The 18934-nt window shown below is 40.3% G+C and overlaps 2 protein-coding genes and 1 long non-coding RNA gene across 4 annotated transcripts in view; 1 reads left to right on the forward strand and 2 right to left on the reverse strand.

The window, feature by feature from the left end:
- Positions 1–431: 431 nt before the first annotated feature.
- Positions 432–3457, forward strand: mrpl12 (mitochondrial ribosomal protein L12). The gene is made up of 5 exons (XM_088317357.1): positions 432–662; positions 1701–1902; positions 2166–2240; positions 2613–2747; positions 3055–3457. Exons 1-5 carry the CDS (start codon positions 604–606, stop codon positions 3169–3171), a joined length of 588 nt encoding a protein of 195 aa, XP_088173483.1. The 5' UTR covers positions 432–603; the 3' UTR covers positions 3172–3457.
- On the reverse strand, positions 1163–4178 carry LOC148322491 (uncharacterized). Its single transcript, XR_015846668.1, has 2 exons — positions 4049–4178; positions 1163–2263 (listed from the first exon to the last, which is right to left on the reverse strand). It is a non-coding gene; the product is annotated as an uncharacterized LOC148322491 (long non-coding RNA).
- A 4196-nt stretch (positions 4179–8374) lies between these two features.
- gcgra (glucagon receptor a) overlaps positions 8375–18934 on the reverse strand; it is a 30997-nt gene continuing 20437 nt past the window's right edge. For both annotated transcript variants that reach the window (XM_088317804.1, XM_088317803.1), the window contains 12 exons: positions 17786–17882; positions 17168–17275; positions 16988–17082; positions 16604–16698; positions 16332–16521; positions 16057–16216; positions 15909–15969; positions 14643–14712; positions 12845–12933; positions 12630–12774; positions 11842–11883; positions 8375–11773 (listed from right to left, as the gene is read on the reverse strand). In XM_088317804.1, coding sequence (XP_088173930.1) covers positions 11468–11773; positions 11842–11883; positions 12630–12774; positions 12845–12933; positions 14643–14712; positions 15909–15969; positions 16057–16216; positions 16332–16521; positions 16604–16698; positions 16988–17082; positions 17168–17275; positions 17786–17882 — 1458 coding nt within the window. In that variant the 3' untranslated portion in view covers positions 8375–11467. The remainder of the gene's footprint in view (positions 11774–11841; positions 11884–12629; positions 12775–12844; positions 12934–14642; positions 14713–15908; positions 15970–16056; positions 16217–16331; positions 16522–16603; positions 16699–16987; positions 17083–17167; positions 17276–17785; positions 17883–18934) is intronic.

Genomic DNA, 18934 nt, shown 5'->3' on the forward strand with positions numbered 1-18934 from the left:
AAAAACAATGCTTTGATTTTGTGAAATTGGGAACTTTCTACTTTTATTTTTATCATTAGTCTCGCTCAAATTTTTTTTCTGCACTTGAGTCTGAGTCACGTGATATTTTTTTTTTATCTGCCGATAACGATTCTAATCCAGGCACATCCATATTGTCTCAATTGACTCCGTTTTTTTGTTTAGTTAAAAGTATTATTTTTTACTATTTACTGTATCTTAAAAAAAAGTTACTCGCCAGTTTTGTTGTTGAGCGTTTCAGGTTACTCAGATAATATTTGGATGTCAACTTTAAAAGTAATATTTTTATACATGTGCTGATTGTACGTACTTTACTCTTGGTTGTGTTTTTGGTTTTCTACCCATTTGTAACAAAAAAAAGCGATATAAAAAAAATGAATGATTTAAAAAAAGAAACAATGACTATTGTTTTTTGTCTTCGCTAGTTCCCGTAGTTCCTCGCAATGCATGCCGGGTAGGTCAGCTTCATTGCGAAGGGCGCCATGTGCTTTTTTTTGAGGTAACAACAGCGATTTTGTTTCACCCAACGACGCCGCTTATCGAAGGGCAACGCCGGCATTTGAAGACTCCGGACCACCGCTTATCATGTTCTGCACCAGACGCTGCCTCCGAACCGCGTTGCGGACCGCGGCGAGCCTCCACCGGTACGTTTGCGCCGGCTCTTGCCGCTTTACCGAACGGCGTAGCCGCGGCGGAAGCTGCGCGACATCCCACCGGCTCGTCAAGGGCAGACAGTCGCCCGATGACGGTGCACCCTCGGCGTGTATTTGACAGTAAAAGCAAGCATTACACCTCATTCTTGCCATTATATTAAATAAAGTGCATATTTGCCACGGCGCTACCGTGTTAGCTATTTGTTGTGCTAAGGTCTCTCGTATTTCCTATTGATAGCAATGTGTAGGTCAAGGGACATTTGTGCATCTTTTTGGAATTTGCAAAACATTTTGCACAAATTTAGTTTTTTGTTGAAACTATTTGTGCTGTCGACAGTCAAGGTCATGTGTATGTGTACTGATGTGTGGTGACACATTTGGGAAAACGCGTATTTTGTCCAGTTGTGACTAAAAAGCTGTGATTTTTTTTTTCACCTGTAAAAAGTGACCCCTGTACTATTAAAGGAAGCCGTAAAGTTTGGAGTTGTTCATGTTGGCCAAGGCGTTTTATTTTGGGCGGGTACTTAGTTTACATCGGAGAAAATCTCACAGCATCCACCAACATTTTTTTTCATCACAAACAAAAGAAAAAAATAAGCACTAAATATGTACAGATATAATTAATATTTTTCAGGGGAATGAAGCTCTTGTTGCATGAATAGTAATAATTGGATCTTCTCTCATCTAGTAGCGTTGAATTTAAAATATGTATTACATTATTTGTAATAAATAATATAAGACCAGTTTGAGATAAATTTGCTAAGGTGGGTGACCCATTAACGTAGTCGCAACCTATTGCCGGCAATTTACTGGATTTAAAAAAAAAAAATCAATTGGTGTCAAGGAAGTATGTTGAAGTCAGAGTCATGTAAGATGATGTTTAAATGACATGAAATAGTTTTGGGTTGGTAGTCTGTTGTATTTATGCTAAAACTACAGTTTTAATATAGGCAATTTGAAACGGAATGCTCACTGTATTAAACTAAAATGGTCGCTGGTAGGATCTAATTCTGTGTGGTCTTTCCCCAGACAACAGCTTCAGCAGCAGCAGACGGCAGCATGGTGCGCACTGCGACTCCTCAGGACGAGCGCTGCCGTCCGCTCGGACGCTTTGGTCGCGCCGCCGCTGGACAGCACCCCTAAGCAGTACTCGCCCAAAATCCAGCAGCTCGTCGGCGATATAGCCAGCCTCACGTTGTTAGAGGTGTCGGACCTCAATGAGCTCCTCAAGGTAAGCCCGCCGATTTACCTGGGCTGGGCAAAATGGCAAAAAATATAAATCACCATTAACAAGGTTTCTTACTATAAATTAGTTTATTTGAACCTGCCAACAAAACTAGAGCAGGTGTAAGTCGACTCTGATTGGCTTTCGTCATGCACATTTCCGCCATGTCTGATTGAGTACAAATACTTTTCTTTTCCTTACCTAACCAACCTTATGTAACAAACCTTACCTTAGATTTTTTTCTAAATGTACTTTTCCACCTGTCGCAGAAAACGTTGAACATTCAGGATGTGGGAATGATGCCGATGGGCGCGATGGCTGCATCAGCTGCTCCCGGTCCTCAGGTAAGAACAGTTTGCTGCTGAGCCTGTTGATGACCAAAATGGCAGCACCTAAACAGTCTCTGTTATGACTTAAGGCAAAAAAGTGGAACGCTGCGTGGGCTATTTATTTATTTTTTTAAACTGGTATGCATAAAAATCACTAACTTTACAAAATAAATAAGTTGATTTTAAAATATTAAAAACATAACAAATTGAAGGAAATGAAAATGAATTGAGATGTAAATTAAAACTGAAAATTTTTTTTTTTTTTAACACACTTTGGTGCAAGTACATTGGAGAGTCTCCAAAGTCCACTTTCCATTTATTCCAAAACTAAAAGTGCAGTCAATTCCTCCGCCATCTGCAGTTGAGTAAGAAAAAAAATGTGTTCAGGCCGAGGAAGAGGAGGCGCCGGTGAAGAAAGAGAAGACTCACTTCACCGTCAAGCTAACGGAAGTCAACGCGGCCGAGAAGGTCAAACTTATTAAGGAGGTGAAGAACTGCATTCAAGGCTTGAACCTGGTGCAGGTAGGTGTCACAATTTTCGCTAGACTTTCAAGGAATTTCATTTCAGTAAGCTTGGGCATTTTCTTTTTTCTCGGGCGATGCTTTGTATGTTTAAAAAAAAAATAATAATAATGTTCATCGTTATCCAAACGGATTCTCCACACGAGCGGGCGTGCTGGAGCCGATCCCATTTGTCAAAAGTGAACTAATTACTTTATTTCCGTTGCGTAATAAATCGTTATCAAATGGTCCATTGCAGATCATATTTTGTTTGACTTTTCCGTTTTGCGTGTACATGAGTGTAAATTGTTGCTTTTGTTGAAATCAGGCCAAGAAGCTGGTGGAGTCTCTTCCTCAGGAGATCCGCGCCAACGTTTCCAAAGACGAGGCGGAGAAACTGAAAGCGGCGTTGCAGGCGGCGGGCGGCACCGTGGTCCTGGAGTAGAACGCGCTCCCCCATTGTCCCCGACTTCCCCCCCTTGCCTTTGTCCATTTTGATTTTCTAAGAAAACGGCCTTCCCTCATCCATATTGTCACTTCAGCGCCGGGGCGGAACATGTCAGACTGAACTTTTCACAAATAAGCTCGTCGACCGCCTGTGCTGGTGCGTCTCACTTGTGTGTGCGTGTGCGCATGTGGGGGAAAAAAAAGCTTTTCCGCTCGGTGGAGGGCACAGTTAAGTTGTTGTTGCTAAAGGAATTGTTGTCATTAAAGGGTGAACTACAAACTCATTTCCTCATGTTTTATTCATATTAAGTGTCTTTGAAAACTGTACCCGCTCACACAATGACTTTGGAGGAGCATCTTCCTGCTCAATGTAATGACAAAAGTCAAAAAGTGAACACCAAAAAAATCACTGAATAGCCATTGAATTGTTTGTGCCAATACTAAAACAATACTATGCATATCATTACAGAATTTGGATGTTTTTTTTTATTTCATTAGGACCCAAAAGAACTAAAATATACTTTAAATGTTTACAATTGAGACAAATCAGCAACTTAAAGTACTTGGTTTCATGCTTTAAAAAAGATTTCTATTGGATTTCAATTTGGAGTTGTTTCCCATGGTGAATTACCAACCTTGTCCGCTAGGAGGCAACAGAACTCCAAAATTTCAACTGCGAGTGTGATTAAGCTGACAGCGTTCGTCGAAGTGCTGACTGATTTTTTTGCACTTTTATTGCATGATCACTCATGTAAAAAGTAGAAGTACTAATTTGACTCCTTTAGCAAAAGGATTCATGTACAGAAGTTTAACAGATACGTGAAAAACGCACGCAAGTCAGTGCTGTAACGAAGTAGTTGTACTTAGTTACTTACCACTAGTGAGTACACGACTAATCGAAACGCTTTTCTCGTCAGTCTGTTTTCTTGCTGTTGACCTTTTGAGAAGATTGCATCAAGATTCCCAAGTGGGATAATATCGCTGACACAACAATTAGAAATCAAGTCAACCTGAAATCAATTGTGAGTTTTCGTGTGTGCGCGTGTGTGTTTTCCAGTGCTGTGTTACGAAACGTGCTTGTGCGTGGACAAAGTGAATACAAAGTCCAACTCAAATAGTCCGAAGGCAAACATGAGGCACACGTGCATATGACAGCCAATGGAAGACATTAATTGCAAAATGCTTCAAATTGGACTAGACGAGCAATAGTTTCAATTAATTAATTAAAACAGGTTGCTAAAATGTTATTTTTTTTTCTGCTTAGAAAATCTATACACTGTGCATATTTCGACATGTTATTTTAATAATGATTGAATTTTTGATTAGTTTTCGAATTTTTAATTAATAAACGTATTAATAATTCATCAATATAAAATGGGCAGTCGTCGTATCATTTTTAAATTCATCTGTATTAAGTTTGTCATAAAAATATAAAATTGAGGATGTGTGTTTTTAAATACAAGCAATATGTAATTAATCAAAATGCAAAAAAATCCAACAAAGTTCTATTTAAAAATTCAAATAAAAAATGGCGCATTGGCTTCAACATTTTATGATGTACATCCATTAAAATATTTACTCGAATAAAAAGAAGTACGTAAGCATCTGTTGAAATATGGAAGCAGAGCAGATGTTGAAATGAAGTGCATATGAATGAAAGTGGTGTTGTGCTTGTGTCGACGTGATGTTATTAGCGTTTGGCGTGGACGCTGAAAGAAGAACATTGGAAGTGATTGTCCGTATTTGCAAATGTCCTCGTGAATGCTGCAGATTAATGGCGTGTGCCATTAATCACGCTCAGCGGGAGGAAGAACGCTAATTGCCCAAGCGTCCCGCCGACATCCCCTGGCGACGTTCGCACGCAGAGACGGGCCAATGTTGGATACCTGATGGGATTGGATAATTATGTTTTGGTGAAGCAGCATGTGGCTCGTTGGCCCATTTGGCACATCGCTGTCAGTTTGACAAAAAAAATTCTGCAGGCAAAACTAAAAATATGATGCTTGATTTTTCCTGGTTGTTTCGTATCATAATGCCTTTGGTGAAGCAGCATGTGGCTCAATTGCCAAAGATTATTTTTAATACTGCCTGTTACTGTCTACTCATTGCTCGCAAAGAGGAAACAAAAGATCACGTTTGGTGTGTTAAAGTTTTTTGTTGATGTTACCGCGTCAGTCTGAAGACCCTCTTTTCTGCATTCCTTGTATTTTCTTTATGCAATTTCTCCTCTTTCTTTTTCTTGCATAGCCCAAATGTTTTTTTTTCTTGCAAGAAATACACGAAAAAGGCAACCGCTGTTTCCTACAAGATTGCTTATTAAAGAAACATCGCAAATATTGTGGGTCACGTGGGTCACAACATGTTCCCGGCGTAATGACGCCTCAGCCCGCTCCGAACCACATCCCGCTAAGCGCCGTCTTCCGCTCCGTAATAGGCCAACCGTCGCCCTGACCAACTTGACGTCGCGTTCCAAACGCAGCTGTTGCATGATTTGCCTCCACTATTTTATTTTTATTTTTTTAAATCTTGAAATCAACTCAATTTGCCCGCTGGGCACGAAGGCAGTCACAGACAGGAAATGACAGCAATTGTTTCTTAATGTGAAGACCCCCCAAAATATGTTTGTTTATCTGTGTTTTTGTGTGTGTGTGTGTGTTTGTGCTCGAGGCGCAGGACATGATGTTGTTTTATTTTAAAGGCGTCATTTGAAACTCATTTTCAATGCTGCAATAAGCATGTTTTTATATCAGCCTTGAAAAGCAGCCGCTTGATGTCCTTTTCATCTAAATGAGTGGAAATGAGCACATCTGACACTTTTTTTTTAGTTGAAACACTGGCAAATCTTTACAAAAAAAATAATAAAAAAAATCTAAATCAGAAAAATCACAGTGGCACCATCACAAGGCAAATCTAAACTGTCACCGCGCTCATAAAACCTTCATTAACATAACTCAGTTTAACATCGAGCACTTAAAGTGTAAATACAAACGTTGTCGTTGCATTTAAAAATGTTTCATTGTCATTTGGTTGCCAGCCAATCACAGGGCACATTGACACAAATGACATTTCACGCTCACACTCGCACGTCAGGATAATTTCGAGCCTCATCGCACCTCACGAGCAAGTTTTCGGAATGTGCTAGGAAGCCGCGATAACAGCAGAAAACTTCCTTCTTCGAAAACTACAAACTTTACCAAGTAAAGCTGGAGCCAAAACTCCAAACTAGGAGCGCCCAACTGCCTCATTTTAATCCCTCAAGTGCAAATTCAATTGTACACTTGTCGCCTCCTCTACGTGCGGCCGCACGTTGCATGTTCACTTCCGACGCGCTAATGGCCTCCTAAAAGCGTCTGCTGACATTATTAAAGCTCAAATGATCGTTTGCTCACTTGCAGCCAAAGACGACACTCGCAAAGTCAGACGGAAGAAGCGCGGCTTCAACGCCCCGCGGGCACGCTTAACCTTCCTGAACCGCCCGGAGGACTCGACTACGCTAATCCGAGCGTGTTAGCGTCCTCAGTAGTCGCTTTTATTTACATTTCAGTTTACTGGAAGTCGTGAATAATGAAGTGGTATTCATGTTCGTGCCTCGGTGGAGACGCATGTCATCTATCATGTCAATTTACGCGCGTCGACTACGACAACACAGGTCGTCTTTGTTCTGCTGATAAGATGGAAATAAGTTCAAAGATGTCATTGGAGGATTAATTAAGAAGAGATTCTTTTTTTTTTCATTTTAACCAGAAACTCTTTCTTGGTTTTACTTACCGAAGTGGAGACCAGAATGTTTCCGCTACTTCCGCAAGTATGACAATTTGCCACATAACAGAAGCTAACAAAGCTAACACTGTTAGCTTGTGCTAATTTGGGCTAATGTGGTGTCTTTTTAAATTTTTTTTTTTAAATGCTTTACTCTTTTTGCTTCAAACTTTTGCCATGTTAACATTCGTTTTATTTATTTATTTTTTAAAGAGTTGTGACTCACATTACTAGCCATACTTATGACACAAGCGATAGTAAGTTAAGAGAGAATTGGTTAAGTCAAATAACAATTTGTACTGCTAAGCTCGTTTCTTAAATTTACGGCCCTATTTTCACAATAATTTTGTAAAATGTAATATGTGATTTGACTTATTTACCTTCTTCTTCCAACCTCAAAATGTCTCATTCTGGACATTTTGGAAACAATTTCTAATTCCCACAAAACTCAAATTTTGACAATAAAATGACCCAATTAAACGGGATTTTACATATTGACCTCCTTGTTCCATTTTCATTGAACAAAATTCCACATTTGAACCATCCACACATAATTGTTTTCAAATGAATTGTCTGGTTTGAATAAAATATGAACATTTGCCATGTCAGCGCCTCCCAGGAGCCACGATGATGTTCGTCTTCCTCAGAGAGAAGCTTGAACTTCTCAGACAATGACTTTCGTCATGTCGCTGCTTCCGCTTCAACTGTGTGTTATTACATCGCTTCTATTTATGCACTGTGTGTGTGTGATTGCACTTTAACTTGATCTTATTTGACGGGCTAGTAGCCAGAGCTTGCAGGGGACCTTGCATGTGTGTGTGCGTGTGTGTGTGCGTGTGTTTAGTCATATCACACGACGACCCTGTAATAGAAAGGTGATGGATGACATTAATGATTCAGTGAATCCCTTCCGATTAGTAATTCAAAATCCTTATTTAACAGATTTTTGGGGAGGAACAATGTTGAAGTGACTATTTCCGTTAGTTCTTTGGTGTCACTGTTTGGCAACTTGGTGCCAATGAAATGTCAAATCAGACAAAAGCAGTACTTTGGTGCCCTGAAAATATGTTCATGTGAGTTGAGGAGCGGCATTTAGACAAAAACAGTGCTTTGGCAGCATCTTGGTGTTAAGGAGTTAGGTTGAAGTGAGTTGTGGTGCTCCATTGGGACAAAAGTAGTCCTTTGGCACCATATTGTGTTATGTGGGTGCCAGAAAAGTGCGTTTCTGATGGATTATTTTGACTGATTATTTTCCTGAATTGTTCCTGCTGCTTTAATTTATTTTTATTGGAAATTTTTTTTTTTTTTTTTTTTTAAACAGCTCCACTAGGGCCTTGTTTGCTTTAAGGTGGAATACATTATTGTGCCGTTGTGCCCTGACTTGCCGCTAAAATGAATAGATCTTCATTTCATATGCAAACAAAAAGACTCCAAAAAAAAAAAAAAATGGACATTTGGATTTTATTGTTCTTCCACCATTTCGGACACAACATATACACACGCACGCACACACGCTCACACACAAACACACAAAGTATAATGTTGAACTGTTTCCACCTGAGCACTCATACCAAACAGACTGTACACCTTGAAGAAACATGTCAGGTCATTTGACGGGATACATTCCAAGAGTAGAAGCACTTAGAAAAAAAAAAAATAGGTCACATGACCCCACAAGAACAACATCCAGGTCACAGCTTATTGATCCATTTGTAAGTAAAGGACACATTGACCCCACTGACGCTATACACGCTGTACATGTATGAAAGCTTAATAACGCAACAGGTCGAAACGTAACGCGGTGCCTTCATGCTGCAGCACCACCGTATCAATATTATCAATACTGTTACCGGTTTCCAACCTGATCGGCCACCTTGTAATACTGAATTTGTCCACATGAGCACGCAGCAGCAAGCAAGCCACTCAAAAACGGCCTGTCGAAAAACAAACACGTAAATATATATACAGTACACACGCAAGCCGCATGCTTCATTCGGTACACGGCTGAAATATTTCACCAATTCTGCCTTCAAACAAGATGGCGCCGGCCGGTGTTCCTAATAAAGTGAATGAAGTTACGCACACAAAAAAACAAAACGTACCCCAAATTGTTTTTTGTTTTTTTTCTTTGTTTCTTCAGCTTTGTTCGTAAGTGTCCACGGCCCCTGAGGAGAAAAGTGAGGCCGCGCGTGTTGTGTTTGAGTAACCTTTTTGTGACAAGGAGCTGGTCCTTGCACGTCCGTTTTTGAGCCGACTGCCCCGCGGACGATGACGCGTGGGCTAAAAATCTCTGCGACAGTCTGAACTTTACGCCAAACAACTCCTCACGTGCCGCCTTCGGGCGCAGTCGCGCTCGTGACGCTGTACTCTTTGTGCGATCGGAGTCTTGATTTGCCACATGGACAAAAGTATTGGGACATGTGTCTTTATCAATTAATAATAATCAATGAGTAAAAATCTGGGCTGGACTTTATCCATCACTTTTGCATGAATTTGGCGGTGGGTGAGGGAGGTGTTTATTTGTCTGTAGCACAAGCGTGAGTAAACTACGGCCCGGGGGCCACATGCGGCCCGTTAAACGTTTTAATCCGGCCCGCCGAACTTGAAAAAAATTAAATGAATAAACCTTGCGCATGTTTTATTTTCTAAATAATGTCAAAGACATATATATTATTCATTTTCATTTAAAATTAAACATATTTTTTTTTCTCCGATGAGAGGAGGTTACCAAAACACTCCATCCTTCTGCTCCTGGTCTGACCCCTCTGTCAAATTTTAGAACACATTGTGGCCCGCCAATCAAAAAGTTGCCCATCCCCCCCAAAGTGGACGACGCACCAAACAACAAATTTTGCAAGCGGTTTGTTTGACTAACTGGGGCACGGCAGTTACTTGAGCGGGGTGTTTATATAATTGGCGCATGGTGTCTATTTCAGGGAGATATATATTTATCGTAAACGGAAGATAAATTAGGGGGGGCAGGTCTATTTGAGGGATGCTTTTTATTTGACTTGAATGACACGCTTGGTGTCTAATTGCGGCACGGTGTTTATTTATGAAGGGGACGACCCACCAGGCAACTAATTGGGCACGTCGTTTATTTGAGGGACGACCTGAGTTTTCTAATGGGACACGTGATGACTTTTGCGATAAAGTTGAATGGTGCTCAAATGCTAGCGTCATAGTCGGGTTTCCTGATACTTTTGTCCGCACCGTTTGCATGCGCAGGGGCCCGATTTAGCGACAGAAGCACTTTGAAGGCTGCACAAGCAATTATGTGTTATTTATAATTCATCCCATAGCCTCCCTTGACCTCTTTTGGGAGGGGAGGGTGGTGGGTGGGATCTACATGTAAACCAGGAATGACCTGGCCAGAACAGCTGCCACTTTCCCATGAACACGGCGCGTTGACATGTTGGCAAAAAGGTTCGCAAAAACAACGTGGACTCGCTTCTCTTCACCAATATGAATGATCAAATCTCACCTGTGTCCTTAACTCACAAGACGTGTGCCGAGGCACGCAACTCCGAAATTTTATGGTCACGTCATTTGATGTTACAATGCTAGGTGGCTACATGTTAGCATTTGTAATTTTAACAGATGTTTTGGAGGATTTGGGATTTTGGCGGTTTACATTTTTAGCATTAGGCAGGTTGTCCGCGGATCCTTATTAATTTTTGTATTTTTTTTTAATTATCCTTGCCTCCGCAGCGCCGTATCAAGCCAATTTCTTGGTTGCGTCACACATTTGACGTCACAATTTTAGCTGGGTATGTTTGAGTATTCCTAATTTTAAGAGTCGTTTTTGCGCTCTTTACGATTGCCGATGTTCGTTAGGGTGTCCATGGATCCTTAAAAAATGATTTTGAAAAGTAAGTCAGACGACATTTTCAACATATTTGACATTTGTGAGAAGTTTAAGGTATCTGCCATTTAAATAAAATGTCCTTATCCTTATAAAAATATTTTTCTTGTTATCCTTAAAATGACTTTAAAGAAGCTCATTGTTGCCCAATTGTGTTGAACCAATGAGTCATTTTTTTTTAAGTATAACTCAAGTAGATTTAGATAGAAATTCATAAATATCACCAAAATATTGAGTCCACATCGCCTACATTTCCTGAAGGAGAGTTTTTAAAATTGACCAAAAGTGGCCTTAAATAAGACTGGCTCATGATACCGTAAGCAAAAGCACAACACTTACTGTACGTTTAAGCCGCCCTATTAAAATGTTTGGGATGCCTTGGCGGAGGTCTGCGCTTGAGTGAGTGGCGCTCTGCCGTCGGTTGATTTTGTGTGTGCCTCCGCGACTGCAACGCGCACACAAACTAAAAAAAGCAGAAGGCTCGAAGGAACTCCGTTTGTCTTCAACAGAGTTGCTGTGTGAGGTTTCGGCGTTGTTGTGGTTGTCGTTGTATTGTTTGACATGGCTCGTCTGCCTTGAGATACGCCGACACGGACCACCTCAGACCGCCACGCAGCCCTCAGCGTGCGTCCGTCCTCGGCTCTCAGTGCAGGATGAAGAGAGCTTCGAGTCAGTCGCGGCTCTCGGCGTGCTCGCTCTTGGCCTTGTCCACAAGGCCCATGTCCTCCACCAGGGTGCAGTTAGTGAGCGCGCCTTGGTGCTGGCCCGCCGCCTTGCCGTTGGCCACCAAGACGTGCCACTCGGCCGTCGGCGGCTTGGCGGAAGCGTCGGCGGCCTGAGGCAGCCGCTGGGAGGCGTGGTGGAGCAGGCTGGCCGTCTTGGTGTTGGGCGTGTTGCTGTACGTGTGGCGGTATTCCTCCTCAATGTTTCGGCCCAGCTTCCAGCGCTTCCACTTCTTCAGGATTTCCGACTGAACCTGCGCAAATCCGTGTTATTGAGGGTGCGGAAACGGGACGAGTTGAGGACGAAAAGGAGGTAACTCACTTCTTTGTTGACGAAGCAGTACAAAATGGCCACCAGGAGACCCTAGAGAGACAACGCGGACAATTCAATCATTAATCAGTCAAATGTTGAGTTTAGACCCCTTCTTTCTACATTCTCACACAGAGTCTGGATTTTGGCCTGTTTTACTGCCACTTCACCCCGCTCAGAGAAAGAGCTCGATGGCGATGATCAAAGTGAGGCTTTGCCGCAGTATTTCCTTTCTGCTCTCAGCCTCCCCTTGGATAAAAGTAGTCTCCTCACTGTTGTTCGTTGGTGTTGTGTATTTGCATCTCTCTCCCGAGTGATGCGTCCAATGTGGCATGGTTTGTTCAGCTCACTAATGAGAGCGTTCCCTTGCATAGTATAAAATATCAGTCAAGGTCTACTGGCTAAACGTTTGCCACTCTCATTTCGCTGTCTGTGTCACTCTGATCATATGAAGCCCCCCCACCAGTCCCCACTCCTCCTCCTCCTCCCTTGCCGTGAGCTCGACATCTTTGCCTTGGTGGCCGCACAGTCAATGGTAATGTGACAACATGACACAGGCAGCAGCACATTATGTTCATGTAATCCCCGCCGACAGGCTGAGTCATCACCGAAAGCTGCGCTCGGCCAAGACGAAGAACAAACGGGAGCATTTGAATTCGGCTCAGACCTGCGAGATCTTCTCTTGGTCCATTTGTGTCTCGACCGGAGTACTAGCTCGGAAATTTCTCCTTCAGCAAAAGGACTTCAATGCAAAATTAACGTCGCGTTTCAAAACTGAAGCTACAACGCTGTTGCTGTACCTGGAATGAAGAGAAGAAAAGATCGATGATCAGCTTGGTGAGACGTAGACCGATGGCGGTTTCGGTGGCCTCGTCCGTGACGTAAATAAAGACCACCTGATGGATGCCCAGCAGGGGGATGAGCGTGAGAGTCGACTTGGCCAACCTGCGACGGAAGCAACAGCAACACGATCAGATGCGAAATAGTCACAAGCGCTTTTCTCATTTGCGCTCACCTGAACTTGTAATCTGTGTATCTCATTTGATGCGCTCTAAGTTTGGACACCAGAATTTTGATGATATGGATGAAGATCAGGAAGTTGATCTGCGTGAGATACGTGCAGCAAATTTAGAGTGGAATTATGAAAAAAAACAAAAGGCAGTGGAACGTCCAAAGGGGAACATAACTTTCATGGTGGACACGAGCTCATTTTCAAATCAATTTGGGAGTGTCTTCTTGTTGAAGTGAGATTTCCACATTAATGTGAGAATTTTCTTGTTGATAAAAACAAGAAAATTTGCAACAAAATTTGCCATTTCAAACTCAATTCTCCAAATAATTGTCTCTCCGTGTTGTGTTGCATTGCGTAACTATGAGCGTAAGAGAAGAAAAAAAATGTGTCATTTCCCAAAACAGCATGCGTCCTCTAATTATTTGTGATGTGACCTTTTCACCACGTTGACTAACTTGTGACCTAAACAAATCGTTAGCATTAACACAATAACATCCCTCTGGAATTATGCTCAAGCTACAGCGGCATAAAATGAATTATGAATTCACATTCCCGGGTCATCGGAACATTGGCGATGATTTTCCCCCAGTAACGTGCATCTTGAGCCAGTAGGATTGGGATAAAAAAGGAAGCACTAAAACGGGAACTAGGCCCGCTGGTCGCCGCGACAACGCAAACACAGGAATTCCTGCGAGGTACAGCCCACTTGACGAGACGATTAATATGTGGAAAAGAGCGGGATGTGTGTGTGTGCGTGAGCGTGAGACGGGCCTGACTTAGGAGTTAAGACAAATCGCACTTATGTAAACGCTCGCCGATGACCTTTGAGGAGAAACTCCGAGCTAAGGTGTGGTCGTCGTCTGCTTTGGAGTGGCGCTAGAGGGCAAAGTTGAACCAATCGTCATCTGTATTTGACAAGAGAAATGTGAGGAATCTACTCAAGTGTCACTTTTTGGAGATTTAAGGGGTATTGTAAATTCTTGAAGGAGAGTTATGCACAAACAAGCAAATCCATTTGTGTTGGACAAATACATTTTCTCATCACTATAAAAAAAATTCTTCCCTCATGTGTGTAAATTCTTCATCAATATTGGTGCATTTCGGCAATGTAGAATTTTTTTTCCTCGACATCAAATTTCCTCGCTGATATGGGATTTCAATATTGGTGAATGTAAATTGTGGATGTGGAAAATTACAGTTCCTTGCCAAAGTATTAGCCCCGCCCCCTTGAAGTTTTTGCCGCATTTCAGGTTTCAAACTTAAAGATTTTTTTCTCCCCAAGTCAGACATAATCATGGAACGAAATTTATGATTTATTTATTTTTTTTAAGTTTTTACAACTAAAGAGCTGAAAAGGGGGACTGAAATGTGGCAAAAGGTCAAAAAGTTCAAGGGGGGCTAATACTTTCGCAAGGCACTGTGCATAAGTGTCAATTTCCTTGTCACCGTGGGAGAATATGCACAAATGTTTTCTCGTTGAACTGTCAGAATTTCATAATTAATGTGGCTTAATTCTTCATTTCTTCGTTGGTTGTGGAGAATTTCCTTTTCAACGAGAGTAAATTTCCTTGTTTGTATCGAAGAATTTCCTTGTCAATGTGGGTTTGATTTTCTCGTTCATTTGGGAGAATTACCTCATCAATAGTTATTTTACAATAAAATGAAACCATAAAAAAAATATCTTGCATTCTCAAAAGACATTTTGGCTAAGCTTCCCGTTGTATGACTTTTATTTTGTTTGACTTTGGAGGTTCCGCCGTCTTTCCTTTTAATAGTTCGCTGGAAGTGAGTGGAGAATTACCACAACTGCCACCAGAATGGGGGAACGTATAATCCACCAGTAGTTCATGTTTATATTCTGTCCCCAGCACCTGTAAAAGAGCCACAACATTATCAACAGTCAGTGTTTACATTGAGGCCGCTTGCGTAACAAAGTCACGGGGGCGCAAATGTTTACACAAAATATTAATGAGGTGCGAGCCGCCTGTGACGGCTTCCAAAAAATGCTCGGACATAATTGCCATATTTGGCAGAGCGTGTGCGGTGAGGTTTGTGTGGTGAAGTGAGCACACTAATGAGGTGTTAGATTTAGCATCAACATTTGTCTTTGTTTGGGAGGAAGACAATCTACCAACATTTGATTTTACGCAGGCAACAGTGCTCCATATTTTTTTTTCATGTCCACTTCTCTAAAGGTGTCAATGTCATATATATCCCGTGTTTTGTTCACTTGAGCTACTGTCATAAGTGACTTTTGCTTTAGTTGCTATTTACTCTGCTATGTCTTGTGTGCTTCTCAAACATGGGAATTTGCTTCCTGGGAATCATGAAAGGATTATCTGAGCTCATTTTACTAGTTTATTGTCTCCACCAAGCAACTTGTAGTCCTAGAATGTCGGATCTACTCACAAAATATTAAGAACCCCACCAAAAAGCTGTTGTTGTTTTCAGTTTGTCATAATTTAGCTAGCTATGCTTAATTTAGCCTAGCCTAGCCTAGCTTAGACTAGCCTAGCCTATCTTAGATTCAGTTATTTTAGCATAGTTGGATCTTAGTTTTTAGCTTCTTAGTTGTGTTTTTTTCCCCCAGCATCTTTGGCTTAGTTAGTTTGTGTTAAAGTGGCGTTTTTTTGCTTTATAGTTTTTATTATTAAGTTCAGCTTTTCTCACTTAGCTAAATGTAGATGATATCAGTTAGTTCATCTTATGATATCTTAATTTTTGTTCCGTTAGTTTTGAGGGTTAGGGAGTTTTAGCTTTTTTAAGTTAGTGTAGTTTAGCTTGGTGCCATTTAAATGAGCTTAATCTATTTTAGTTTAATTATTTTTTTAGGTTAGCATAGTTTTGACAGTCTGAGTTTAAGTTAGCATAGTTGGTTTATTTTAGCGTAGTTTTTATAAAGATTCACTTTATCTGCTTTTAAATAAGATGAATTAATCTTCATTTATTTTCCCTTGGTTTGAACTTTAGTTTTTTTCTTATATACAGAGCCATTTTTTTTTTACTTTACTTTGTCTTAAAAAGACAATGGAGGAAAAGACAGTCTGAAAACAACTCAGAAACTTACTCATGATTCTCATAGAGATATTTGGCAATCACCCAGGGAACAAGGAATAGTAGCGGCGTACCTGAAAAGAAATTATTTTGATATTATTGCTTGCACGATTGCGTGTCACTGTTTTCCAGTGGCTTGCAGCTGCTCATGTCCGCCTCACCCCAGCCGATGCACAAATAGATCTGGAAGTAGTTCCTCTCTGTAAACACGGTGATGACCAGCAGGTTGTGAAGATAGATGCCTTCCACCAGGAGCCAGTAGCTATTGGCCAAGATGCTGTACTGCATCATCACCGCGGCCACACGACAGCTGACGGTTATCTGCCGGGTCAGAATCATTGCATTTATGTTCAAAAGGAAGAAATCCTCCAGGTGATTATGAAGTAAAACAGAAAAACGCTTTGGGACAGAAAAATAAAGACGATTGGCCACCGACCTCATTGTTGACCAGTAGGTCCACGGGTGACATGGAAGCCCGGGAGAAGCCCTGCTCCTGGTCCCGGCTCAGGTCCTGCGACGTGATGTTGGCCTCCATCAGCGCATCTTTAATCAGGATGGACAACGCTCGCAGGATGAAGGACGCAAACAGGTTCATGTGAATGTTATTCCTCATGCAGTGCAGTTTCCTGTTGGACGACGGCTCACGTCACTGCACTTGTTGCAACTTTAAAACGACAACAATATTTTGCGACCTTTTACTAAAATTACCTGAAGAATATGAGAATGCTTAAAGCCAAAACCAGAGCCACCAGTGATAGGGAATATCCCACTGTGTACATGATCCGAATTTGACCGTAGTACTGCTGCAAACACAAACAGAATAATTTCAGTTTTCGGAACGCTCATTGTTATTTTTCTGATGAATTTCGACCTTGATTTTTTATTTTTTATTTTTTTTATTTTTTATTTTATTTTTATTTTTATTTTTATTTTTATTTTTATTTTTATTTATTTATTTATTTATTTATTTATTTATTTATTTATTTATGTTAGTGGACAGATTCTACCGACCCCACATAGCTTACTCCAGAGCCTACATTTACATTTTGGATTGGGCTTCACAGGTGGACGGGCAGTATCGCTTGCGCTTACCTGACTGGGCCCATTGGAATCACACTCGCTGGTGTTCTTCACGGTTAGCCACTGGCCATTAGCGTCGCACTCCTGGTACACCAGACCGTTCTGAACTGTACTCCCAAAACACACACTTGCTTACTTTAAAATATTGCGGGTTGTATAGAAGCAATGCCAGTCGTCACATTAGTATCGTACCTTTATGGTACCAGGGCAGATACCACGGACACGATACGCTGACCGTAGTGTTTGGCAGTCCGTCGGGCCAACAGGCGTACTTGTCAAAGGTTCTGTTGCACACAAGCACTGCGGGTGATAATAACAAAGAAGCAAAACTGAGACGACGATGACGCTTTCATCTTGAAATGAAGCTGAAAGCCTCCACTTGTTGACCTTGTGTTTATGAGCGCTTTCATCTTGGTTCTGTTGTTCAACACAATCCTCTACTTCAAGTTTGCCTCAATGGAACTAAAAATGATTTGTTCCAATGTTATGAAATATGAAAACAGAATTAGAGGGGATTAGCTTGACCGTTTTTTTTTTTTTTTCCGCCTTTGGAGGTAATATGAGAGTTGACAACACCCGTGCAGATGTTTTCACAGTACCGGTAAAAGTCGTTTGATTTCATCTATGGAAAATGCAGTTATTTATAATTGTCATGGCAACACAGATGCTGAAATCTGATTGGACAAAAAAAATCACTGGAAGGAATGCAGCCAAGAGAAACACTACAAAATTCAAACATTAGATTTTTTTTTTATTATTTATTAATATTATTTATTTTTATTTTATTGTCATGAAGGTGGTTTAGCTCACCAGTGCTCGGAGGGGCTCTGCTGTTGTTGCGCTCACACTCGTCCATGTACAACTTCCAGCTCTCGTGCAGCTGATCCATGGTGACGGCGGGGGACATCTAAAGTGGTGCGTTGAAGTAATGAGCACATATGCTACATAATAGATAGAACCTTTGTGCTTTTTACGCTTTTATTGCCGCTCCATAGTCACCAGGTGGGAAAGAAGCACGATGACACAAGGCACGGCAGAAAGCTCATGGGAAAATGTATATATAGTATACGTGTTAGACTGTGACATAATCTATGAGAGCGACACACATTGTGATGTGTTGAGGAAAGGCGGACAGGGTGACATTACACACACGCAGTTAGCAAGACATGACAGTTTGTTGAGACGAGCACATCAGCACGTTGCTCTGGATAGTCTCAGAGGGCAACGGAGGTGAGAAAGAAACACATCAACCACATGGAAAAATTATCGATCAAAAGTTCTTCATTCACTAGAGACCTCTGCCAAGGCCAAATGATCCTGATATATATATATATATATATATATATATATATATATATATATATATATATATATATATATATATATATAGATATATAAAATTATATAAAAAAATAAAATTAAATAATAATTATTTTGGTAATTAAAAAAAATATTTTAAAAATTAAAGCGTTAACTCAGGTGATTAATTTAAATTTTAATTTCATTTTACAATTTTTAATGAGGTTAAATATTTTAACTTAATTCTGGAGATTATATAAATATTTTAGCAAATTTTATTCTCATTGATTATATATATATATATATATATATATATATATATATATATATATATATATATATATATATATATATAATGTTAAAAATTAAAGCATTAACTCTGGATATTAATTTTAAAAATTTAAACATTTTAATGAAGTTTAATAGTTTAACTTAATTTATTCTCATTAATTAGCTAGTGATTTAATCGCGTGACAGCACTAATATATCTAAATATATATATATATATATTTATATATATATATATATATATTTATATATATATATATATATATATATATACATATATATATATATATACATATATATATATATATATAGCTGCAAACAACAATCACAATAATAAGCATATTATTAAAATCAATACCTGTCTGACAATGT

Source organism: Idiotropiscis lumnitzeri, chromosome 15 (genome assembly GCF_059441095.1).
Source record: "Idiotropiscis lumnitzeri isolate Australia: NSW breed Sydney's pygmy pipehorse chromosome 15, RoL_Ilum_1.0, whole genome shotgun sequence".
NCBI lineage: Eukaryota > Metazoa > Chordata > Actinopteri > Syngnathiformes > Syngnathidae > Idiotropiscis > Idiotropiscis lumnitzeri.